The sequence below is a fragment of the Pseudophryne corroboree genome, chromosome 1 (assembly GCF_028390025.1).
Source record: "Pseudophryne corroboree isolate aPseCor3 chromosome 1, aPseCor3.hap2, whole genome shotgun sequence".
Classification (NCBI taxonomy): domain Eukaryota; kingdom Metazoa; phylum Chordata; class Amphibia; order Anura; family Myobatrachidae; genus Pseudophryne; species Pseudophryne corroboree.
In genome coordinates, this window is record NC_086444.1 from 889,740,329 (window position 1) to 889,762,400 (window position 22,072).

The 22,072-nt window shown below is 45.3% G+C and overlaps 1 protein-coding gene across 28 annotated transcripts in view; it reads left to right on the forward strand.

Annotated features, from left to right (window-relative positions):
- Positions 1 to 22,072, forward strand: part of ANK2 (ankyrin 2) — a 939,290-nt gene that overhangs the window by 901,015 nt on the left and 16,203 nt on the right. For 22 of the 28 annotated variants that reach the window (XM_063920161.1, XM_063920164.1, XM_063920158.1 and 19 more), the window contains one exon: positions 12,472 to 12,648. In XM_063920161.1, the coding sequence (XP_063776231.1) occupies positions 12,472 to 12,648 (177 nt within the window). Of the gene's footprint in view, positions 1 to 12,471; positions 12,664 to 22,072 lie in introns of those variants that run through there. The other 6 variants (XM_063920172.1, XM_063920175.1, XM_063920170.1 and 3 more) reach the window with 1 other exon arrangement.

Consider the following 22,072-nt stretch of genomic DNA (forward strand, 5'->3'; position numbering starts at 1 on the left):
CATACATACATCACGGACAAGGGCTCTGATAGAAGCTCATCCCTGCAATGTGTTCAGTTGCGGTCACTTCACTCCTCTATCGGGACCCTCAAGCACTTCTGCGCATGCTCTGTCTAGTGATCACACATGTGTGGCGCCCACTGTCAGGAAGGGTTCTGGAGGACCCCTCTCCTGGTAATTTTTGCAAAATGTGGCCCAGAGGCTGCAGCGGCTAATCCCACCTGAGTTTACTAAATCTGCCAGCTTCGCAAACCCACATAGAAACTATTGGAGCTATAGCTATTGTCAGACATAGAGGGACCGAGGGCAGCTATCATTGGGGTGATACTTAATATATGCAGATGTCCCACAGAAACGGGTGCTGTTGTGGTGTATGTTGCATTATTGAATAAATAGGCCCCATAATGTTTTGGATGTTTCTTTGATGTAAAAACATTGATCCAAATACTGTACGACTTAACTTGCTCTTACTGAGTTTTCTTTTGGCAGTAAGTATGATTCAAATGATAGATGATGGATTGTTAGATAAAGTCACATTAATAAGATTAAGGGCTACGCAAAAGGTTTCTTTGCTGTTATTTTTTTTTGCTTTAAAAAAAAAAGGATGTGGATACAGCAGTGAATGAGACTTGCTTAGATGGTGTCACACAAGCAGATTGCTGTGACAACTGCTAAACTGCTGCAGATTCTGTTTAGATATGTCAACGCTTGTGCTAATAGGAGGGGCCGGTGCAGAGTAACCACACACACCTGACACCAGCATCTACTGACGGTACCCAACTATCCGCAACACCCCACACAGTATTGCACACATGTACCAAACAAATGTCTAATAGAAGTTATGTTCCTATCACACAAGTGATACACTACTGAGTAGGTTCTATGTAGAGCTCTTTTAATTTATTTTCTGCCAGAAAAAAAAAATCTTTGATTTAGTGATGATTTTTTTGTGTGTGGTTGTTTTCTTGCTGAGTGACAGGCAGCTAATCTGACATTACTCTCGAAACAAGGAAGGGTTGCTAACAGTAAACATAGCTCAACTGTATATATTGCATAATAATTATATGAAGAGTTACTAAACCTCTGAGCCCCCCTCAACTCAACCATAGTTTCCTAATTGGAACAAACGCAGATGACAACTCTGGAATTGTCCCCGTGTATGAACCACTAATCCACACAGTGCATTACTGCAAAACAAGACTGTTAAAAAAAAATACCTTCTTGCTAATATTGTAGCCATCTGCAGATGAGTGGAAGCAATTATAGACACGTATAGTTAAGTTAGTTCAGGTATATTATTCAGCTCAGGGATACCCTACTTTTAAAGTACTGACTCTCTCAGGGTACCCATTCTGAATCTGTATTTTACTTTACTATGTTATCTGTCCAATTAAACTTGGCAAGTTCTATACAGTATTTATTCAGTTAAATGTGACAGTAGATTTATATGTATATATATACACTGCTCAAAAAAATAAAGGGAACACTAAAATAACACATCCTAGATCTGAATGAATGAAATATTCTTATTAAATACTTTGTTCTTTACATAGTTGAATGTGCTGACAACAAAATCACACAAAAATGATCAATGGAAATCAAATTTATTAACCCATGGAGGTCTGGATTTGGAGTCACCCTCAAAATTAAAGTGGAAAAACACACTACAGGCTGATCCAACTTTGATGTAATGTCCTTAAAACAAGTCAAAATGAGGCTCAGTAGTGTGTGTGGCCTCCACGTGCCTATATGACCTCCCTACAACGCCTGGGCATGCTCCTGATGAGGTGGCGGATGGTCTCCTGAGGGATCTCCTCCCAGACCTGGACTAAAGCATCCGCCAACTCCTGGACAGTCTGTGGTGCAACGTAGCGTTGGTGGATGAAGTGAGACATTATGTCCCAGATGTGCTCAATTGGATTCATGTCCTTAAAACAAGTCAAAACGAGGCTCAGTAGTGTGTGTGGCCTCCACGGGCCGGTATGACCTCCCTACAACCCACACAAGTGGCGCAGGTAGTGCAGCTCATCCAGGATGGCACATCAATGCGAGCTGTGGCAAGAAGGTTTGCTGTGTCTGTCAGCGTAGTGTCCAGGGCATGGAGGCGCTACCAGGAGACAGGCCAGTACATCAGGAGACGTGGAGGAGGCCATAGGAGGGCAACAACCCAGCAGCAGGACCGCTACCTCCGCCTTTGTGCAAGGAGGAACAGGAGGAGCACTGCCAAAGCCCTGCAAAATTACCTCCAGCAAGCCACAAATGCGCATGTGTCTACTCAAACGATCAGAAACAGACTCCATGAGGGTGGTATGAGGGCCCGACGTCCACAGGTGGGGGTTGTGCTTACAGCCCAACACCGTGCAGGACGTTTGGCATTTGCCAGAGAACACCAAGATTGGCAAATTCGCCACTGGCGCCCTGTGCTCTTCACAGATGAAAGCAGGTTCTCACTGAACACGTGACAGACGTGACAGAGTCTGGAGACGCCAAGGAGAACATTCTGCTGCCTGCAACATCCTCCAGCATGACCGGTTTGGCAGTGGGTCAGTAATGGTGTGGGGTGGCATTTCTTTGGGGGGCCTCACAGCCCTCCATGTGCTCTCCAGAGGTAGCCTGAATGCCATTAGGTACCGAGATGAGATCCTCAGACCCCTTGTGAGACCATATGCTGGTACGGTTGGCCCTGGGTTCCTCCTAATGCAAGACAATGCTAGACCTCATGTGGCTGGAGTGTGTCAGCAGTTCCTGCAAGACGAAGGCATTGATGCTAGACCTGAATCCAATTGAGCACATCTGGGACATAATGTCTCACTTCATCCACCAACGCTACGTTGCACCACAGACTGTCCAGGAGTTGGCGGATGCTTTAGTCCAGGTCTGGGAGGAGATCCCTCAGGAGACCATCCGCCACCTCATCAGGAGCATGCCCAGGCGTTGTAGGGAGGTCATATAGGCACGTGGAGGCCACACACACTACTGAGCCTCATTTTGACTTGTTTTAAGGACATTACATCAAAGTTGGATCAGCCTGTAGTGTGTTTTTCCACTTTAATTTTGAGGGTGACTCCAAATCCAGACCTCCATGGGTTAATAAATTTGATTTCCATTGATCATTTTTGTGTGATTTTGTTGTCAGCACATTCAACTATGTAAAGAACAAAGTATTTAATAAGAATATTTCATTCATTCAGATCTAGGATGTGTTATTTTAGTGTTCCCTTTATTTTTTTGAGCAGTGTATATATACACACACACACACACACACACACACACACACACACACACACACACACACACACACACACACCACATACAGTACACCTATCCTCAAATATCCTCATTTAGCATGCTGTGGGCTTTGTGACTTAGCTGCACTAATCCTAAGTACTAAGCGCAACATTGAGGAAAAAGTATGTAGCCTGTGTAAAAAGTCAAAAGACTGGTCCGATACAAGTGACGTGCACCGTGCTTTGTTATGCTTCATCTGCGACTTTATACTAATTCCTTTGTGACAAAAAACTAATTCTAAACACCTAGTACCATTGGCGTCTGCAGCGCTTATACCACATAGTGCAGAGATGCATGTAATATATGTGCTGGCTGCAGATCTCCGGGGATTGGCAGCGCTGTGTCTAGTAAAGCCGCTGCTGCACCCAGGACACAGTATTCGGCTTCACTATCCTTCAAGGCCCGGACCCTGACTCTTTTGAAACCTAGCTAATGGGAGCCTGGGAGCGGGCTTAGAAGCAGAGTGATAGGGCTTAGCAGCAAGCGAAGCAAGCCACCGAGCCCAAAGTGTGGCAAGCGCAGTGAGCCCTCGAGGGGACTTGCTGCCTTGCTGCCGGGATTCCAACAGACTGGATGTCACTGTCTGTGTAGTGACAGCTGGCATCCATACTGTATGTATTCCGTTTATATGTACTAAGCTGTCCCCCCTTCCCCTGTACTATGGAGTCTGCGCTGCAGCCCCTGCTGCTTAGTACACTATAGGGGTCATTCCGAGTTGTTCACTAGCTGTTTTCGTTCGCAGCGACTAGGTAAAAAAGCGGCAGTTCTGCGCATGCGTATGGGGCGCAATGCGTACGCGCGACGTACTTTCACAACAGCCGATGCAGTTTCACACAAGGTCCACCGACGCTTTTCAATCGCACTGCTGGCCGCAGAGTGATTGACAGGAAGTGGGTGTTTCTGGGTGGTAACTGACCATTTTCGGGGAGTGTGTGTAAAAACGCAGGCGTGTCAGATACAAACGCGGGCGTGCCTTGGGAAACGCAGGCGTGGCTGGCTGAACGCAGGGCGTGTTCGTGACGTCAAAACAGGAACTAAACAGTCTGAAGTGATCGCAAGCTAGGAGTTGGTCTCGAGCTGCTCAGAAACTGCACAATCTTTTTTTGTAGCAGTGCTGCGATTCTTTCGTTCGCACTTCTGCTAAGTTAAGATACACTCCCAGAGGGCGGCGGCTTAGCGTTTGCACGGCTGCTAAAAGCAGCTAGCGAGCGAATAACTCGGAATGAGGGCCTATATGCGTACTAAGACACAAACTTGAGGAAAAAGTTCACAGCATATGGCACAAAAAGGATAAGTATATATGTGTACCCAACATTGAAATTGCAATTGTTTCTGTGATGTGAAGCCTGGAATCAGACCATTTTCACCCTAGCAACAAAAAAGCAAATGTATAACAAATATACAAGTTTTAGGGAAAATACATGAAATACCTTCCTATTATAAGTGTGCACACCCCTAAAATAATACCTTTTTCTTTTTTTATAGCAGTGAATCTTTTTGAATAAGTCTTTTTCAACTTTGAGTACAATTACATCTCACGTTACGATCCATCAATTTGCGAGGGGATCTTATGTGCACAACCCTGTTTACTGTAGGTCATTCCATGGATTGTCAATGCAAGTGATGTCTGGGCTCTGACTGGGTCATTTCAAGACTTTAGTCTTCCTCTTACGTCCTAGAGGATGCTGGGGTCCACATTAGTACCATGGGGTATAGACGGGTCCACTAGGAGCCATTGGCACTTTAAGAGTTTGAGAGTGTGGGCTGGCTCCTCCCTCTATGCCCCTCCTACCAGACCCAGTTTAGAAAATGTGCCCGGAGGAGCCGGTCACAGCTAGGGGAGCTCTCCAGAGCTTCTTTAGTAAAAGTTTATTTTAGAGTTTATCATTTTACAGGGAGGCTGCTGGCAACAGCCTCCCTGCTTTGAGGGACTAAGGGGGGAGTGGTGTCTGCCCTGCGGGGTCTGAGCCACTATCTCCGCTGACAGGACACTGAGCTCCTGAGGGGATCAAACGTTCCGCCACAGGGGATCGCTCAACCCGGCAGCATGCCACCACCCCCTTACAGCGCCATTAGATCAGAAGAGGCGAGATATGGCGGCACAAGGGTAGGAGTGCAGCTCTGAGCGGCTGCGCTCCGGGAAGGCTCAGCGGCACACAGTGTTGGCGCTTTGAGGGGCGTCCTGAGGGGCGTCTTAATACCTTACACTGGTCACAGACGCTAACCGGAGACTGGATCCCCAGGCTAGCGTCACAATCCTCCGTACACAGACGCTCAACAGGGGACGGAATCCCCCGCCGTGCGACGGAGTCCTCAGGCCAGTATAAAGAATTTGTCTGGGAAGATGCGCCAGCTTCAAGGGGCGGAGCTTCTCCTCAGAGCGGACCCAGCAGCGTTCAGCGCCATTTTCCTGCCTGCAGTTCCTGTACACAGACGCTGACAGAGCTGTCCCTCCAAGCAACTCCAGCTATCCTGTGCGATACCAGGGGGTTGCAGAAGGGGGGGGGGGAGGCGGTGAATTAGATCTGTGCAACTATTACAGTACACAGTAGGCGCTGATAAGGGGTGTCCTTTATATATAACAGCGCTGTGAGTGGGTTGGCTCTGATCTCTATGTCTCTCTTGCCATTCTCAGGGGGGAAACTCTGTCTAACCTACTGTGTGTGTGTGTGTGTGTGTGTGTGTGTGTGTGTGTGGAGTGTTTGGGGTCTCCAGTCAGTTATGTCCAGGGACTCTGTGTCATATGCAGCTGACGTCATGTCCTCTCAGGATAATCTCATTCCATGTAATCAGGATTGCACTGTTGTAGCGCAGACACCAGCAAGGGAGCCGGAGTGGTTATCCTCTATCAAAACTATGATTTCTCAGATTTCTGCTAGGGTTGCTCAGAATACATCTGCAACTCAGGTTTTACAGAACTCTACGGCAGTTTGGTCTGGTTCTGTTACCTCAGGCCCCACCTCTATGGGTTCCTACAAACGTGCTCTTGCCCAGATCATGCAAGACGACACGGATACAGACGGTGATGGGGACGTGCTCAGGGGGGGCCGCATCTCTTGCAAAAGGGGTGCAGTTGATGATAGAGGCTATTACAGAGGTGTTGAATATTACTGACACAACACCTGAACAGGTTGAGGAGGCTTACTTCACTGACAATAAGAAAGCCTTGCTAACTTTCCCTGCGTCCAAAGAATTAAATGCTATATTTGAAAAAGCATGGGAAAATCCAGAGAAAAAATTCTAGATCCCTAGGAGGGTTCTGGTTGCTTTCCCCTTCCCTGAGGATAGAAAAAATGGGAAAACCCACCCATAGTGGACGCATCTGTATCCAGACTCTCAAAAAAGGTGGTTTTACCTGTCCCAGGATCAACCGCCTTAAAGGAGCCGGCTGATCGCAAGATTGATACTACGCTCAAATCCATATACACTGCTTCAGGGGGCGATACTCCGTCCTACTATTGCCTGTGCATGGATTTCCAAAGCTATAGTAAAGGGGTCAGGCACGTTATTTGAGGATTTGGATACGTTAGATAAGAGTGACATTGAATTGTTTCTCCATAACATTCAGGATTCTACAGATTTTATGATGGAATCCATGAAAGACCTGGGTTCAATGGCTGCAGGAATTTCTTCCATGTCCGTCTCAGCTCATCGAGGACTGTGGCTGCGCCAGTGGTCTGCCGAATCCAGGAGAGGTGTGGAGACCCTACCCTACACAGGTCAGGCTCTCTTTGGGGAAGCATTGGATGCGTGGATCTCCATGGCTACAGCGGGTAAGTCCCCTTTTCTTCCCTCAGCAGCTCCTGCTACGAAGAAACCTTATTCTTCAGTCCTTTCGGGTTTATAAACCAAGAAAGACCAAACCGGCCAACACCTTCTTTAGAGGGGGCCGCCCAAAATCCAAGAAACCTGCTGCGTCAGGTTCCCAAGAACAGAAGCCTGCTTCAGGTGCGCCAAAGTCCTCCGCATGATGGTGGACAGCGCAGCCTGGAGGTAGGGCAGGTGGGGGCAAGACTCAGACATTTCAGTCACGTCTGGGTGTCGTCCGGTATGGACCCCTGGGTACTAGATATTGTGTCCCAGGGGTACCGGCTGGAATTTCAAGATCTCCCTCCTCATCGGTTCTTCACATCGAGCTTGCCAGCTTTGCCGGCAGACAGGGCTACCCTACAGGGAGCCACCAGAAGTTGGTGGAGGCACTGGTCTTTGTACCAGTCCCTCCTCAAATGCAGAACACAAGTTACTATTCGAACCTTTTTGTGGTACCGAAACCGGATGGTTCGGTCAGGCCCACTCTGAACTTAAAATCACTAAACCCCTTTCTGAGGGAGTTCAAGTTCAAAATGGAGTCTCTAAGGGCAGTGATATCAGGTCTGGAAGAGGGGGAATTCCTTGTATCCCTGGATATCAAGGAGGCGTACCTCCACATTCCGATTTGGCTGCCGCATCAGGCTTATCTCCGATTCGCTCTGTTGGACTGTCATTTTCAGTTCCAGGCCCTACTATTCGGCCTCTCCACAGCACCAAGGGTTTTCACCAAGGTGATGGCAGAAATGATGGTTCTCCTCCGCAGACAGGGGGTGAACATAATTCTGTATCTGGACGATCTGCTGATAAAGACATCGTCCAAGGAGAAGCTGTTTCAGTCAATAGCTCTCATGACCCAGCTTTTCAAGGAACATGGTTGGATCCTGAATATCCCAAAATCACATTTGGAACCAACCAGGAGGTTGTCCTTTCTGGGAATGATCCTCGACACGGAGGTGCAGAGGGTGTTTCTTCCAGAGGAAAAAGCGTTGGTGATACAATCAATGGTCTGGGATGTCCTGAAGCCAGCCCGGGTGTTGGTTCACCAGTGCATTTGCCTTCTGGGGAAGATGGTGGCCTCTTACGAGGCTCTGCAGTATGGGAGGTTTCACGCTCAGTCCTTCCAACTGGATCTCCTGGATAAGTGGTCGGGATCCCATCTACACATGCACCAAAGTATACGTCTGTCGCCAAAGGCCAGTATTTCACTTCTCTGGTGGCTGCAATTACCTCACCTTCTGGAGGGCCGCTGGTTCGGGATTCAGGACGGGATCCTTCTAACCACGGATGCAAGTCTCCGGGGCTGGGGCGCAGTCACTCAAGGGGAAACCTTCCAAGGAAGGTGGTCAAGTCTGGAAGCCGGCCTGACGATAAACATTCTGGAACTAAGAGCCGTATACAACGGTCTTCTCCAAGTGGCCCATCTTCTGAGAAATCGGGCCGTTCAAGTACAGTCGGACAACGTAACGACAGTGGCTTACATAAACCGACACGGCGGAACGAAGAGCAGAGCTGCAATGTCAGAGGTAACAAGAATCATCCTCTGGGCAGAAAAACACGAGTTGGCGCTGTCAGCAATCTTCATTCCGGGAGTAGACAACTGGGAAGCGGACTTCCTCAGCAGACACGATCTCCATCCAGAGGTGTTCAAGGAGGTAACCGATCTTTGGGGCATACCCCAAATCGACATGATGGCTTTTCGTCTCACCAAGAAGCTTCAGCGTTATTGGTCCAGGTAAAGGGACCCGCAAGCAGTGGCGGCGGACGCCCTAGTGACTCCGTGGGTGTTCCAGTCGGTGTACGTGTTTCCTCCACTTCCACTCATTCCAAGGGTTCTCAAACTCATAAAGAGAACAGGAGTTCAGGCAATCCTCATTGCTCCGGACTGGCCAAGAAGGGCTTGGTACGCAGATCTTCTGGATCTACTGCTAGAAGAGTCGAGGCCTCTTCCACTTCGGGAGGACCTGCTGCAGCAGGGGCCATTCGCCTATCAAGACTTGCCGCGGCTACGTTTGACGGCATGGAGGTTGAACGCCAGATACTAGCTCGGAAGGGCATTCTGAACAAGGTCATTCCTACCCTGATACAGGGTAACGTCTAAACATTACCATTGTATTTGGAAAAAATATGTGTCTTGGTGCGAGTCCAAGAAGTTTCCTACGGTGGAGTTTCAACTGGGACATTTTCTCCTCTTCCTGCAAGCAGGTGTGGATATGGGCCTGAGGTTAGGATCCATAAAGGTCCAGATTTCGGCTCTATGCATTTTCTTCCAGAAACAGTTGGCTGCCCTCCCTGAGGTTCAGACTTTTTTGAAGGGAGTTTTGCACCTGCAACCTCCCTTTGTACCACCTACGGCGCCCTGGGATCTTAACGTGGTGTTGCAGTTCCTCCAGTCGGACTGGTTTGAGCCTCTACAGGAGGTTGAGGTCAAGTTTCTCATGTGGAAGGCTGTCACTTTGTTGGCCTTAGCTTCTGCTAGACGTGTGTCGGAGTTGGGGGCTTTGTCATGTAAAAGCCAATACTTGATCTTCCATGAAGATAGAGCTGAGCTTCGGACACGTCAGCAGTTTCTTCCGAAGGTTGTGTCTGCATTTCATATCAACCAACCTATTATGGTGCCAGTTGTGACTGACTCCTCAATTTCAGCAAAGTCCTTAGATGTTGTAACGGCTCTAAAAATCTATGTGAGGAGGACTGCTCGTCACAGAAAATCGGACCCTCTGTTTGTCTTGTATGATCCCAAGAAAATTGGGGGTTTACTATCCAGTATGCATATTCTATGGCAGGCTTACCGTGTCCTACGTCAGTTACGGCCCACTCTACTCGTAAGGTGGGTTCTTCCTGGACGGCTGCCCGGGGTGTCTCGGCATTGCAACTCATTGCAACTCAGCTACTTGGTCGGGGTCGAACACGTTCGTAAAGTTCTACAAGTTTGATACTTTGGCCTTTGAGGACCTTACGTTTGGTCAATTGGTTCTGCAGGAGCCTCCGCGCTCTCCCTCCCATTCTGGGAGCTTTGGTTCATCCCCATGGTACTAATGTGGACCCCAGCATCCTCTAGGACGTAAGAGAAAATAGGATTTTAATTACCTACCTGTAAATCCTTTTCTCGTAGTCCGTAGAGGATTCTCGACGCCCGCCCAGCGCTTCGTTATCCTGCAGTGGTTATTTAGTTCAGTAATGTTTAGTTCTGGGTAAGTACTGTCTTGTTACTTGGTAAGTAATCTTGTTCAGCTGTTGCTGAGGTTTCAAGCTAGTTAGCTTGGGCTGCCTTGTGTGTGAGCTGGTGTGAATCTCGCCACTATCTGTGTAATCCTTCTCTCGAAGATGTCCGTCTCCTCGGGTGCAGTTTCTAGACTGGGTCTGGTAGGAGGGGCATAAAGGGAGGAGCCAGCCCACACTCTCAAACTCTTAAAGTGCCAATGGATCCTAGTGGACCCGTCTATACCCCATGGTACTAATGTGGACCCCAGCATCCTCTACAGACTACGCGAAAAGAATTTACCGGTAGGTAATAAAAATCCTATTTTCTGAAGGCATTCCTTGGTGGACTAGATTGTGTGCATTAGATAATGATCATGGTGGGAGGCAGAATTCCCCTTAATTTGCATTTTTCTGACAGGACAGCAGGTTATGAGTTAAAAATTGGCGCTATTTGGAGATATTTGTTATGCCCTCTATTCTGACTAGATCCACTGTCCCAGTTAAAGAGAAACAGCTCCAAAGCATGATGACACCTAGTCAGTATGGTGTTCTTTGGCTGATGATTTGTCTTTATACCACATTTATCTTTGAAAGTTAAGCCCAAAAAGTTCAACATTGATCTCATCAGACCATAATACTTTATCACAATTTGTTTGAAGTAAATGGATGCTTGTTTTGGATTTTCTTTTTGAGAGAATTGTCTCCCGTCCTCCCTACACCATAGCATAGACATGCTGTATGCAGAACACTAAGATTGGTATAACATGCAGGAAGTGACCAGTTCCTGCTAGACATTCCTGCATCTCCTATAATGTTACTTTAGGTCTCGGGGCAGATGTATTAAGCCTGGAGACGTCATAAGGAAGTGATAAACCAATGATAAGTGCAAGGTGTTAAACGCACCAGCCAATCAGCTCCTAACTGTTAATTTACATATTGGAGATGATTGGCTGGTACGTTTATCACCTTGCACTTATCACTGGTTTATCACTTCCTTATGACGTCTCCAGGTTAATATATCTGCACCCAAGTTGGTGTCCATCCTGATTAGTGTTTTCTCCTTCTCCTGTCGTTCAATTTGGAGTGAAATCCTGATCTTGTTAATGTCCATTTTGTGCCTTTTTTTAGACCTTTTTGTTGACAGTCTTCACAGTCTTGAATGGTAAATGTAACGCCTCTGAAATAGTTTCAAATCCCTCTCCTGATTTTATTGATATGGAAATGATCAAATTATAAATGTCCACAAGTATATTGTTGAAGTGCAAAAGTATAGTTGTATATTTATAAGATATGCAAATACGAGGAAGATATGCATGCATGGATGGCATTCATACAAGGACTGACACACCATCAACAATGAGATCCTGTAGATGTTTTGAAAGCTCATTGTGGCCCATGGCCATCCCATCAGTGTTCAACCAAGAAACCTGCAAGGAAATCCCACAGAAACAGATGGGTGATCTTTATTAACAGTCACTTTAAGTGCTGCCAGGTCTTTATTAATTACCTTTGAATATGATTTTAAATGTGATTGGTTAATTCTGAACACAGCTGTAGCCCCATTATAAAAGGGTGTGCACAGTTATGCCACCAGGGTATTGTAGGTTTTATGTTTCATTTAAACACATGTATATGTGTTATTCACTTTCATTTTGTTGAATGTAAGATCACATTAAAGGTGGAAAAATCTCTGATATGATGTACTGTATCTTGATTTCAGGCTGTGCATGACAGAAGCCTGCAATTTCAATAAGAGTTTGTAGTCTTTTTAAATCGTGTGTGTGTGTGTGTGTGTGTGTGTGTGTGTGTGTATGTGTGCGTGTTTGTATAAAAGTTATCATTATGTAGCAATATTCATGTTTTAGCCAATTGACTGGCAAAATCATATATTGTAGTTTTCTAAACAATTTACATTTTGAATTTGATTTACTAAAAGCATAATCCTGTGTGTAATTTGCAACAACGCATCTATTTATTTGTCTATAATCCATGTTGTACATATACAGTGCATTGCATAGTTAAATCAGTGTCACATCCTCTATAGATGAGAATGTAAGTTGCTGTCTCTTATTTATGGACAGATACTTGTATGTTTTATTCAAGGCAAAAATAAGTTTCCCAGGGCATAAACTATATTGAACTAAACGCCAAAAACTAAAATTGTGTCGCCAGATCTCATTCTCTGAGCCCCAAGTTTTATCATCAGTATTCGAAGCCGAGCCCGTGAAAGGACGTAAGGTCAGCAAAGTGGTGAAGAAAACCATGGTCCATGGTGAGAGAACAGAAAAGTATCTTGGAGACCCTAGTTTAGCTTCTGACCTTCCATCAGCCAAGGATGACTTTGAACAGGTAACATTGCAGTGATGAATAGTCCTGCTGCTGGAACAGGACATCCACGTAGAACATAGCTTTGTTACTTTTCTTTCTTTTGCAGCCAAAGTATTATACAAATATCTTTCAGTATTAAATATAGTTAAAGAAAACCATGCAAAAACTATGATTTATTACTGCGTAGTTTCCACAATCCCACTGGTTAATCCAGCATTTTCCCCAGTTAACATTGTTATTTACATAATAATTGAGTTTCCTCTAAATGAAAGCATATAAATAAGACCAGCACAGATGATTGAAGTACTCAAAAACACTCAGTAAAGCCTCCTGTGCCGTCTGTTAATTAATCTGACAACATCCGAAGGGATACACTGTTTGTAAACATATTGAGATATGCAAATATCCCTCAACCAAGGCAGACAAATAGAACGTCATATCACAGAAATATAGCGCTCTAGGGATGTGGTGAGGAAGATTGTTGAGCTGGGAAATCTACACACAGTCTATATAGCACATGTGCTTTTTACTGATATGCTGTATATTGCCATATTTTGGGGGCATAATTTCTTGAGTTTATCTGTTAAACAAAAATCATATCCACTAACACCTGACTCATGGCCATAATATGGGAACAAGCCTTGATGCTTTTTGCATACTGATAGGATTAAAAGCACTTTTTGGATTGAAAATGAATATAAATACTTGTATGTGTAACAGGATTGCCAATCTTCAGTTATTGATGTAGCAATTGTAAGACATTTATTGATATGAGTGGAAGCAAACATTCCACATTTCTCTGTTGGGTCCACAGGATTATCCACAGGATAACATTGGGATATTGTCGAGCGACAGCGAAAATGGCACCAACACGGTCACAAGCTTTCTGGCCTCCCAGGATGCATTGGGGCCTTCACCATATAGTCCCGACCACTGATTCCGTCAAATCAGTTTTTTGCTTGGTGCGGCAAGAAGCCGCATGGTCGCAGGGCTGCTGAGAGTGCAGCCTCAAGCTTTTATTATTTTATTTTTATAGACTTACTATGTTTTTTTGAGCGACTTCTCTTAACAGCATCTTAAACGCATACTAGAAAGAGTCGCTCCAACAACTCCTCACCGGGTTGCAACAACGCTTACCTTCGGGTATTAGTGCTGTCTCGACGGGCGTCTGTGTCAGGATGTTCTAGCAGGTCCAGCAGACGTAACCAGGCTGTGGCCGGAGCATGGGGAGACGGTGAGTCTATGGACTTCCTCTTACTAGAGGGGTCAGGACACAGCTACACTGATTTGGTGGAGACTACAAACAGTGTGTTGATGCGCCGAACATCTTGAGTGTGACAGCGCTACGCTCCGGGGATCATAGGCACCAGGACTAGGTAGAGGCCGCGATCCTGGGAGTTTAAGTCAACAGGGGGATTCAGACGCTCTCCTGGCCGCCCCTCCTCCGAGTTCGTGGCCAGTTCCCGCGTGTTTCTCGTTTCATGAACTGAATGACCTCACTTCCGGCTCAGACGCTACCACGAGTGTACTCGGTCTTAGCTTAGACGCTGCGGTTGTGTACACTATAGATAAACCCGCCCAGACCGAGTCGCAGGCCTTAGCGTCTGCATACACGTGGAAGTCGCTCAGCGTCCGTGTCCGTCAGTGAGCGTCCGTGTCCGTTATCAGTTATCAAGAGCGGCAGTGTACACCAGTAGCGTCTGAATCCACTCAGCGTCTTACGAGCGTATTTGCTTGGATATGGAAGTGTAGTGAGTCTCCCTGTATCTCTGGAGGCAGGATATACAGTACTAAAAATTCCTTCAACTTGTTAGTATGAATTGTTAATTTTTAGTACCTATTGCATATGAGAGCTGTATATTACTGTGTTTTCTGCATGCTATGTTGAAAAAAGAACCGGTTAAAACACAAGTACAATTTTCCTAATTATGTATAAGTTGTTATGGAGGTTGTATTCTCATATGGCAATGTCTAATGCTTTAACATGTGACTGACTGCTAGTATGTGTGCTGACTTTTCTGTGTAATGTCAGTCCTGTTCTGACCCTCAAATCAGGTGCACTGTGGTCAGATTGATCTCACCTCTATATACTGACATATAGGGTGATTTTCAGTCACATATTGTGTAGTCAATAACAGATTATTACCATGTCTGTGAGCGGCAAAAGTGATGAGGAGAATTTCTCAAGCACTCCTACAGCCCTAACATGCTTATCTTGTAAGTCAGGGGTAATTGATATGAATCAATTAGTCACTTATGAGGGTTTGTTTGCAAACTCTTTCGCGTTTCAGCGAAGTTAAAAATAGGAGTTGGTTCAACCACCAACAGAGCCACCATGGAATATGTTCGCAAAGACTCTATCTTCTATAGCGGACAAGTTAACTCCAGTAGCACCACCTCAAGGGTTAGGTTATACTATGAACCCATACATGCAGCTCCCTTCCTACGGCTTGGTTCCAGTAGCTTCTACAAGCAACCAAGAGACAGGTAAGACTAAGACAGATACGTCTATGTGACAGACTACACAAGATGATACATCGGATGATGATGATACAATAGATTCAACTCCATATGATGATCAGTTGCTGAGTTTTAGTTCAGATGATGTAGCTGAACTCATTAATGCTGTGAAGGCTGTTCTCTCGTTGGAAGAGCCAGCCAAGATAGTGTTTAAAGCTAAAGCACCTGTATTTAAACGAACAAAGTCAGTGAAAGCTGAATTCCCAGCGTCAGATGAGCTGACGGAAATGATGGATGAGTCTTGGGCGGCGCCCAGTAAAAAGTTTAAGATTCCTAAAAGATGGGATTCTTATTATCCATTTCCAGCTGTGGCTTGTTCGAAAAGGGAAGTTCCTCCAAAAGTAGATGCACATGTTCTGCGACTCGTGCATAAATCTGCTTTACCACTGTCATCTACCTCACTAAATGATGTCACAGACAGAAGGGTAGATAGCCTTTTGAAAAATATTTTTTCTCTAGTAGGAGCAGTGGTAAGACCTGCTATGGCTTCGGCCTGGGTAGCAAAGGCAATGGGCGAATGGATAGAGGAACTAGAGAATAGCATCCCTTCTCCTACTAGGGAGCAGGAGGATCGTTTTTGCCGTTTAAGACAATCTGCCCAGTATTTGGAAAAAGCAGCAATTGATGTAGGTACAGTTGCTTCTAAAGCTTCAGCCTTGACAGTAGTTGCTCGCAGAGCAGTTTGGCTACGTACCTGGAAGGCAGATGCGGAATCCAAGAAAGAATTGGAAGCATTGCCTTTTGTCGGTAATATATTATTTGGAAAACCGTTATCGGATATCCTAGAATCAGAGGCTGAATCGAAAAAGGTCAGATTTCCGGCCGCTTATAATCCTAAATCGAAGGGTTTAAAATTTCGCTCATTTCGTTGGCAAAGCAAAGCGAAAGCTAAAGAGGAGCCTAAGCAACCCCAGTTTAAATCCAGGGGTAGGAAGCAGTGGGCTAGCAAAAAGCCAGCTTCCAAGCCTGAACAGAAACCGTCAGCCTGAAGAGACGGGCCTCCGCCTGGAGGATTCCAGGGTTGGGGGCCGACTCCTTCATTTTGCACACATATGGCAACAGTCAACAGCAGATGCTTGGGTGCAGAAGGTAGTATCTCAGGGGTATGTGTTCCCATTCAGGAGGCAGCCTCCTCAAAGATTTTTTTGCACCAGACCGTCTCGTATAGAGTCGAAGGCCAATGCCCTGCAAGAAGCAGTCCAAAAATTACTGCAGTCAGGTGTGATTGTCCCAGTACCTCCATCACAAAGGGGACAGTGGTTTTACTCCAATCTATTTCTAATCCAGAAACCAAATGGGTCATATCGACCAATTCTCAATCTGAAAATGTTGAACAAATACATATGGATCCCGAAGTTCCACATGGAGACGTTACGCTCCATAATGTTGGCTATGGAACCGGGAGATTACATGGTATCTCTGGATGTACGGGATGCTTACCTACATGTGCCTATAGCACTGTCGCATCAGTGTTACCTCAGGTTTGCTATCCTCCAGGAACATTTTCAGTTCCAAGCTCTGCCTTTCGGGCTAGCTACAGCACCCAGGGTGTTTACCAAGATCATGGTGGTTATGGCAGCTTGTCTGCGCAAACAGGGGATAAGAATATTCCCATACCTAGAAGACCTGTTAATCTTAGCACAGTCGCAAGATTTACTGTTGAGCCATCTTCAACAGACGATAGTTTGTTTACAGAGACACGGGTGGCTCATAAATTGGGAAAAGTCGTCCCTGAATCCGTCACAGCGGATGGTTCATTTGGGGGCTATATTGGATTCAGACCTACAGAAAGTTCTCCTACCAGAGAAAAAGATAGTCAAGGTGCAGGTCATGGCTCAGGAAGCGTTGCAAGCCCAGACAATGTCAGTCCATGCAGCAATGCGACTTTTGGGTCTGATGGTATCAACCTTCGACATGGTGGAATATGCGCAATTCCACTCCAGACTGTTGCAGCACCTTATTCTGACCAAATGGAACGGAAATCATCAGACGATAAAAAAGCAGATGATAAAGTTTCCAGTAAGTGTGGTGGCTACAGACAGACCATTTAGAAAAGGGGAGACCCTTTTGGATAAAAGCGTGGCAAGTCCTGACAACAGATGCCAGCCTGCAGGGCTGGGGGGCGGTACTCTGAAGCCTATGGTTCCAGGGAAAATGGACCGCAAGGGAAAGTCGCCTGCCAATAAATCTGTTAGAAATAAGGGCCGTTTACTTGGCTCTAGTTCAGGCAAAGGACAGTCTGCAGGGAAGACCAGTCCAGATTCGATCAGACAATGCGACGGCAGTAGCATACCTCAATCATCAAGGAGGTACTCACAGCAGGAGACTGATGGAGGAAGTAACTCCCATTCTAAGATGGGCAGTACTCCATCTCCCAGCATTGTCAGCAGTATTTGTCCCGGGTGTACTAAACTGGGAAGCGGATTTTCTCAGTCGGCACACCATTCAGGAAACCGAATGGGCACTACACCCAGAAGTATTTCAGACACTGGTGAACAGATGGGGTCTACCAGAGATAGACCTTATGGCATCTCGTCTAAACAACAAAGTTCCAAGGTACGGATCGAGAACAAGGGACCCAGGAGCGGTCCTTGTAGACGCACTGTCAGTAGAATGGAGGTTTCAGCTGGCGTATCTGTTCCCGCCAATATCTCTGTTACCCAGAGTAGTGAGAAAGATAAAACAAGCAAAAGGAGCAATGATTCTAATAGCTCCAGCTTGGCCAAGAAGGCATTGGTACACAGATCTGTTGAGAATGTCCGTGGAAGCACCGATACTGCTCCCTCAACGTCCAGATCTACTAACGCAGGGTCCTTGTTGCCACAGTCATCTGGATCGCCTGTCTTTGACGGCGTGGTTGTTGAAACCTCTATCTTAGAGGCTAAAGTATTTTTGAAACAAGTAATCCAAACTATGCTTAGAGCAAGAAAGCCTTCTTCGGCCCGTGTGTATCATAGAATATGGCAAGCCTATATTTATTGGTGTACTGGAAAAAATTTAAATCCAAGATCCTTTAAAGTGTCCAGGATTTTGGATTTCCTTCAGGCAAGTTTGGATAAAGGGTTGAAAGTTGCTTCCTTGAGGGTTCAAGTATCAGCGTTAACCATATGGTTTCAGCAAAAGATTGCTGATTTACAGGATGTACGTACGTTTTTTTCAAGGAGTAGTACATATTTAACCTCCATTTGTTCCTCCTGCAGCTCCCTGGGATTTGAATTTAGTTCTTAAATTTCTCCAGGGTCCTCTGTTTGAACCACTTGAGAGAGCAGATCTTAAGTGGTTAACGGTTAAAGTTCTTTTTTTACTGGCAATGGCGTCAGCCAGAAGAGTGTCAGATTTAGGAGCATTATCGTATAATTCTCCTTTCCTAAGTTTTTTTCCAGACAGAGCAGTTCTCAGAACGAGATCTAGTTATCTTCAAAAGGTGGTGTCAAAGTTTCACCTGAATGTAGAGATTGTAGTCCCAGCTTTTCAGGTAATGGGACTTTCTGCGGGAGAAGCGTCGCTGGACGTGGTCCATGCTTTAAGAATCTACATAGATCGTACTAGTGCTATCAGGAAAACAGATTCTCTCTTCATCCTCTACGGATTCCATAGAAGAGGATGGCCTGCTAGTAAACAGACGCTGGCGAGATGGCTCCGAATGGTAATAACAGAAGCTTATTCTCATGCAGATCTCCCTATTCCGGCTAATGTCTCTGCACACTCTACACGTAAGGTAGGTCCTTCTTGGGCAGCACAACAGGGTACTTCAGCAGAACAGATATGTAGGGCAGCCACATGGTCTTCCATAAACACATTCATTAGACATTATGCCTTGGATAGTTTTGCCTCTCATGACGCAGACTTGGGCGAAAGGTCCTCCTGTGCAATCAGGAGCGTCCCCACCACTAAAATGGCTTTGGGAATCCCAATGTTATCCTGTGGATAATCCTGTGGACCCAGCCAGAGAAATATACGTTATGGTAAGAACTTACCGTTGGTAACGTGATTTCTCTTATGTCCACAGGTATCCACAGGGATCCCACCCAGACGCATCTGATTTGAGGATCTAGACAATCACTAAAACCTCTTCCTTCTTGTATGGAAGCGTGTGCATGTGTGTTCTTATCTCCTAAACAGGTCTCTACCTGATGTTCCTGCCTAAAATCGCTGTGGAAAGAACTGATTTGACTGAGTCAGTGGGCGGGACTATATGGTAAAGGCCCCAATGCATCCTGGGAGGCCAGAAAGCTTGTGACCGTGTTGGTGCCATTTTCGCTGTCGCTCGACAATATCCCAATGTTATCCTGTGGATACCTGTGGACATTAGAGAAATCACGTTATCAATGGTAAGTTCTTACCATAACGTATATTTTGGGCACATATGTGATAGACTGGTGATAGAAATAATATATAACAGAACTTTGGTAGATTGCAGTGGCATATTTTACCTATGGGCTGCAACCCCCCCAGTAAAATCTGCCACCTCAGCTCTGTGTCAGCGAGCCAGATGCAGTCCGTGACTGCACTGGCTACACTGTGACTCACAGTGACTTCCTATTGGAAGTGCTACCTGCCAGTCATAGACACTACAGGCAATCCCATTGGGGGTGGTTTTCTCTCCTCTGGGACTGCGAGACTGGGCTACATTTAATAGAGAGTGTGCTTCCAGTAGGAAGCCACGCACTGCCTTTCGTGTAGCCCTAGCTTTCTTCTATGGGTTGCAGCCGATGCAGTCCATAGAAGCCTGTGCTTTCGCATTGGGATGTAGTCAAAAGTTTGACAATACCAATGTCGATGTTCATAAGGTCAACACCACAGTGTCATCAGTTATGATGTTGACATTGCTAAAATTCTCAGAATGTTGACAGGAAAAATGTCAGCATTCTGAGAATGTATAAAGGTTAGGCTGCTTGGCTGGAGGGTTGGGGTTAGGCTTTGGGATGTGAGGGTTAGGATTAGGTTGCGGGGGTGGGTTGGGCACTTAAGTGTAGGGATTAGGGATAGCACAGAAAAGTTACCGGAACACTGGACTATCTGAGTACTGTCATGAAAATGGAAATCACATGACCGACGGGACACAGATGATGCTGCTGGAGCTGCTGCATCCGTCAGTAGACGGTAAGTCAGCGATAGGCCACCAGTGATGATATGTCAACATTTTAACATGTCAACATTTCATTACTGTCTACATTATGAATGTTGACCGTGATGACCATGCCGACATTGTGGGTAATTCAGAGTTGATCGCATGTTAGCAGTTGGGCAAAACCATGTGCACTGCAGGTGGGGCAGATATAACATTTGCAGAGAGAGTTAGATTTTGTGACAAAGGAAAAATGGATAATTGTGCAGTGAGGCTCAGAGCAGTAGAGAACCTCTGACTAACCTAAAGCATAAATGGCTTGAGAATCATATCATAGGTGAGACAATAATGGCACTTCTCCCCTACTGCTTGTCTAACTCACCACTTGGTGAATAATTGTCAAAAGTGAGTATCTACATGTATTTTAATTGGCCCTAGTGCATTTTGACCTCTAGGGAAATGTTTGGTACATGTATAACAGTCAGTCTGTAATACTGATGCTAATTCGTCTAAAACTGAGGTTCAGACCAAATTTTATTTAAGAACTTTGCTTAAGCAGATTGAGGAAACCTAGAGTACTACTACTATGTCATCATTATTTAACACCATTCTCAGCATCTATGTGTCTCATGTAGTATGTGTATTTGTGTCAGGGATTTATGGGTACCGAGAGAGTTCCCCCCTTGATAGACTGCCAATATGATGCCGTATAATAATATTGGCATAGCCCAATCCCCTAAAACCATGAATCACTGCATTACACTGCAAGGTGATGGATCCTAATGTGTGTGTGTGTGTGTGTGTGTGTGTGTGTGTGTGTGTGTGTGTGTGTATGTGTGAATGTTCTAAGGAAAAGATCACCTGCTAGTGTAGTATATTACAGTAGTTTGTTTCAGCAAAGTGTTGTCGCTTAATAAATTGTACTTAACCAGTTATCTGGAATTATTGCTTCCAAGTGATGCTTAAATATTGATGGTCATATTGGGCAGGGATATCCAGGCTATCCAATTAGGTCACCTGAAAAAAATGTTTTCCTGAAAACACACAGGTTCAGTGAAACCAGAGTGTTTTCGGTAGAAACAGACCCATTTTCGGATGAAAACGGGGCTGTTATCGGGGCTAATTAAATAGCTACTGGCAATGCAATTACCCGTGATCATTTATGGCGGGTAATTGAATACCTGCCATAGTGTGTATAGTTTTACCAGCCAATAAAGTGCTTGTGCTAATATAAATTAGTATAAGTGTAATCATAGGTCATCAATCTGTGTACCTTGTGAGTCAAGTACGGTTCCTTATTTTATACTGTAGTGTTTTTTCTTTAGTTCAATTCAGATGGAGAGATACATGCAGTATATTAACAAAGAAAAACATTTGAATTTAAACAATAAGAAAAATATTAAAGTAAAAAACATGCTTACTAGATATATTAGATAATATCTCTCCACAACTAGGAGTCCAAAGTAGGTGCAGCAAAGTATTTACCCAATGCGTTACATCCTTTATAGACTTCATCAAGTCTATATAAGAATAAAATGCATGGAAATGCAGGAAGCAGGAAGCAGAGGTGATTCGGCACTAGTTGAGATAACGTAATTAGTCAAAAATCAACCAAACTTGGACAATGGGGGTCATTCTGAATTGATCGCAGCAGGAACTTTGTTAGCAGTTGGGCAAAACCATGTGCACTGCAGGGGAGGCAGATATAACATGTGCAGAGAGAGATAGATTTGGGTGTGGTGAGTTCAATCTGCAGTCTAAATTGCAGTGTAAAAATAAAGCAGCCAGTATTTACCCTGCACAGAAACAAAATAACCCACCCAAATCTAGCTCTCTCTGCAAATGTTATATCTGCCC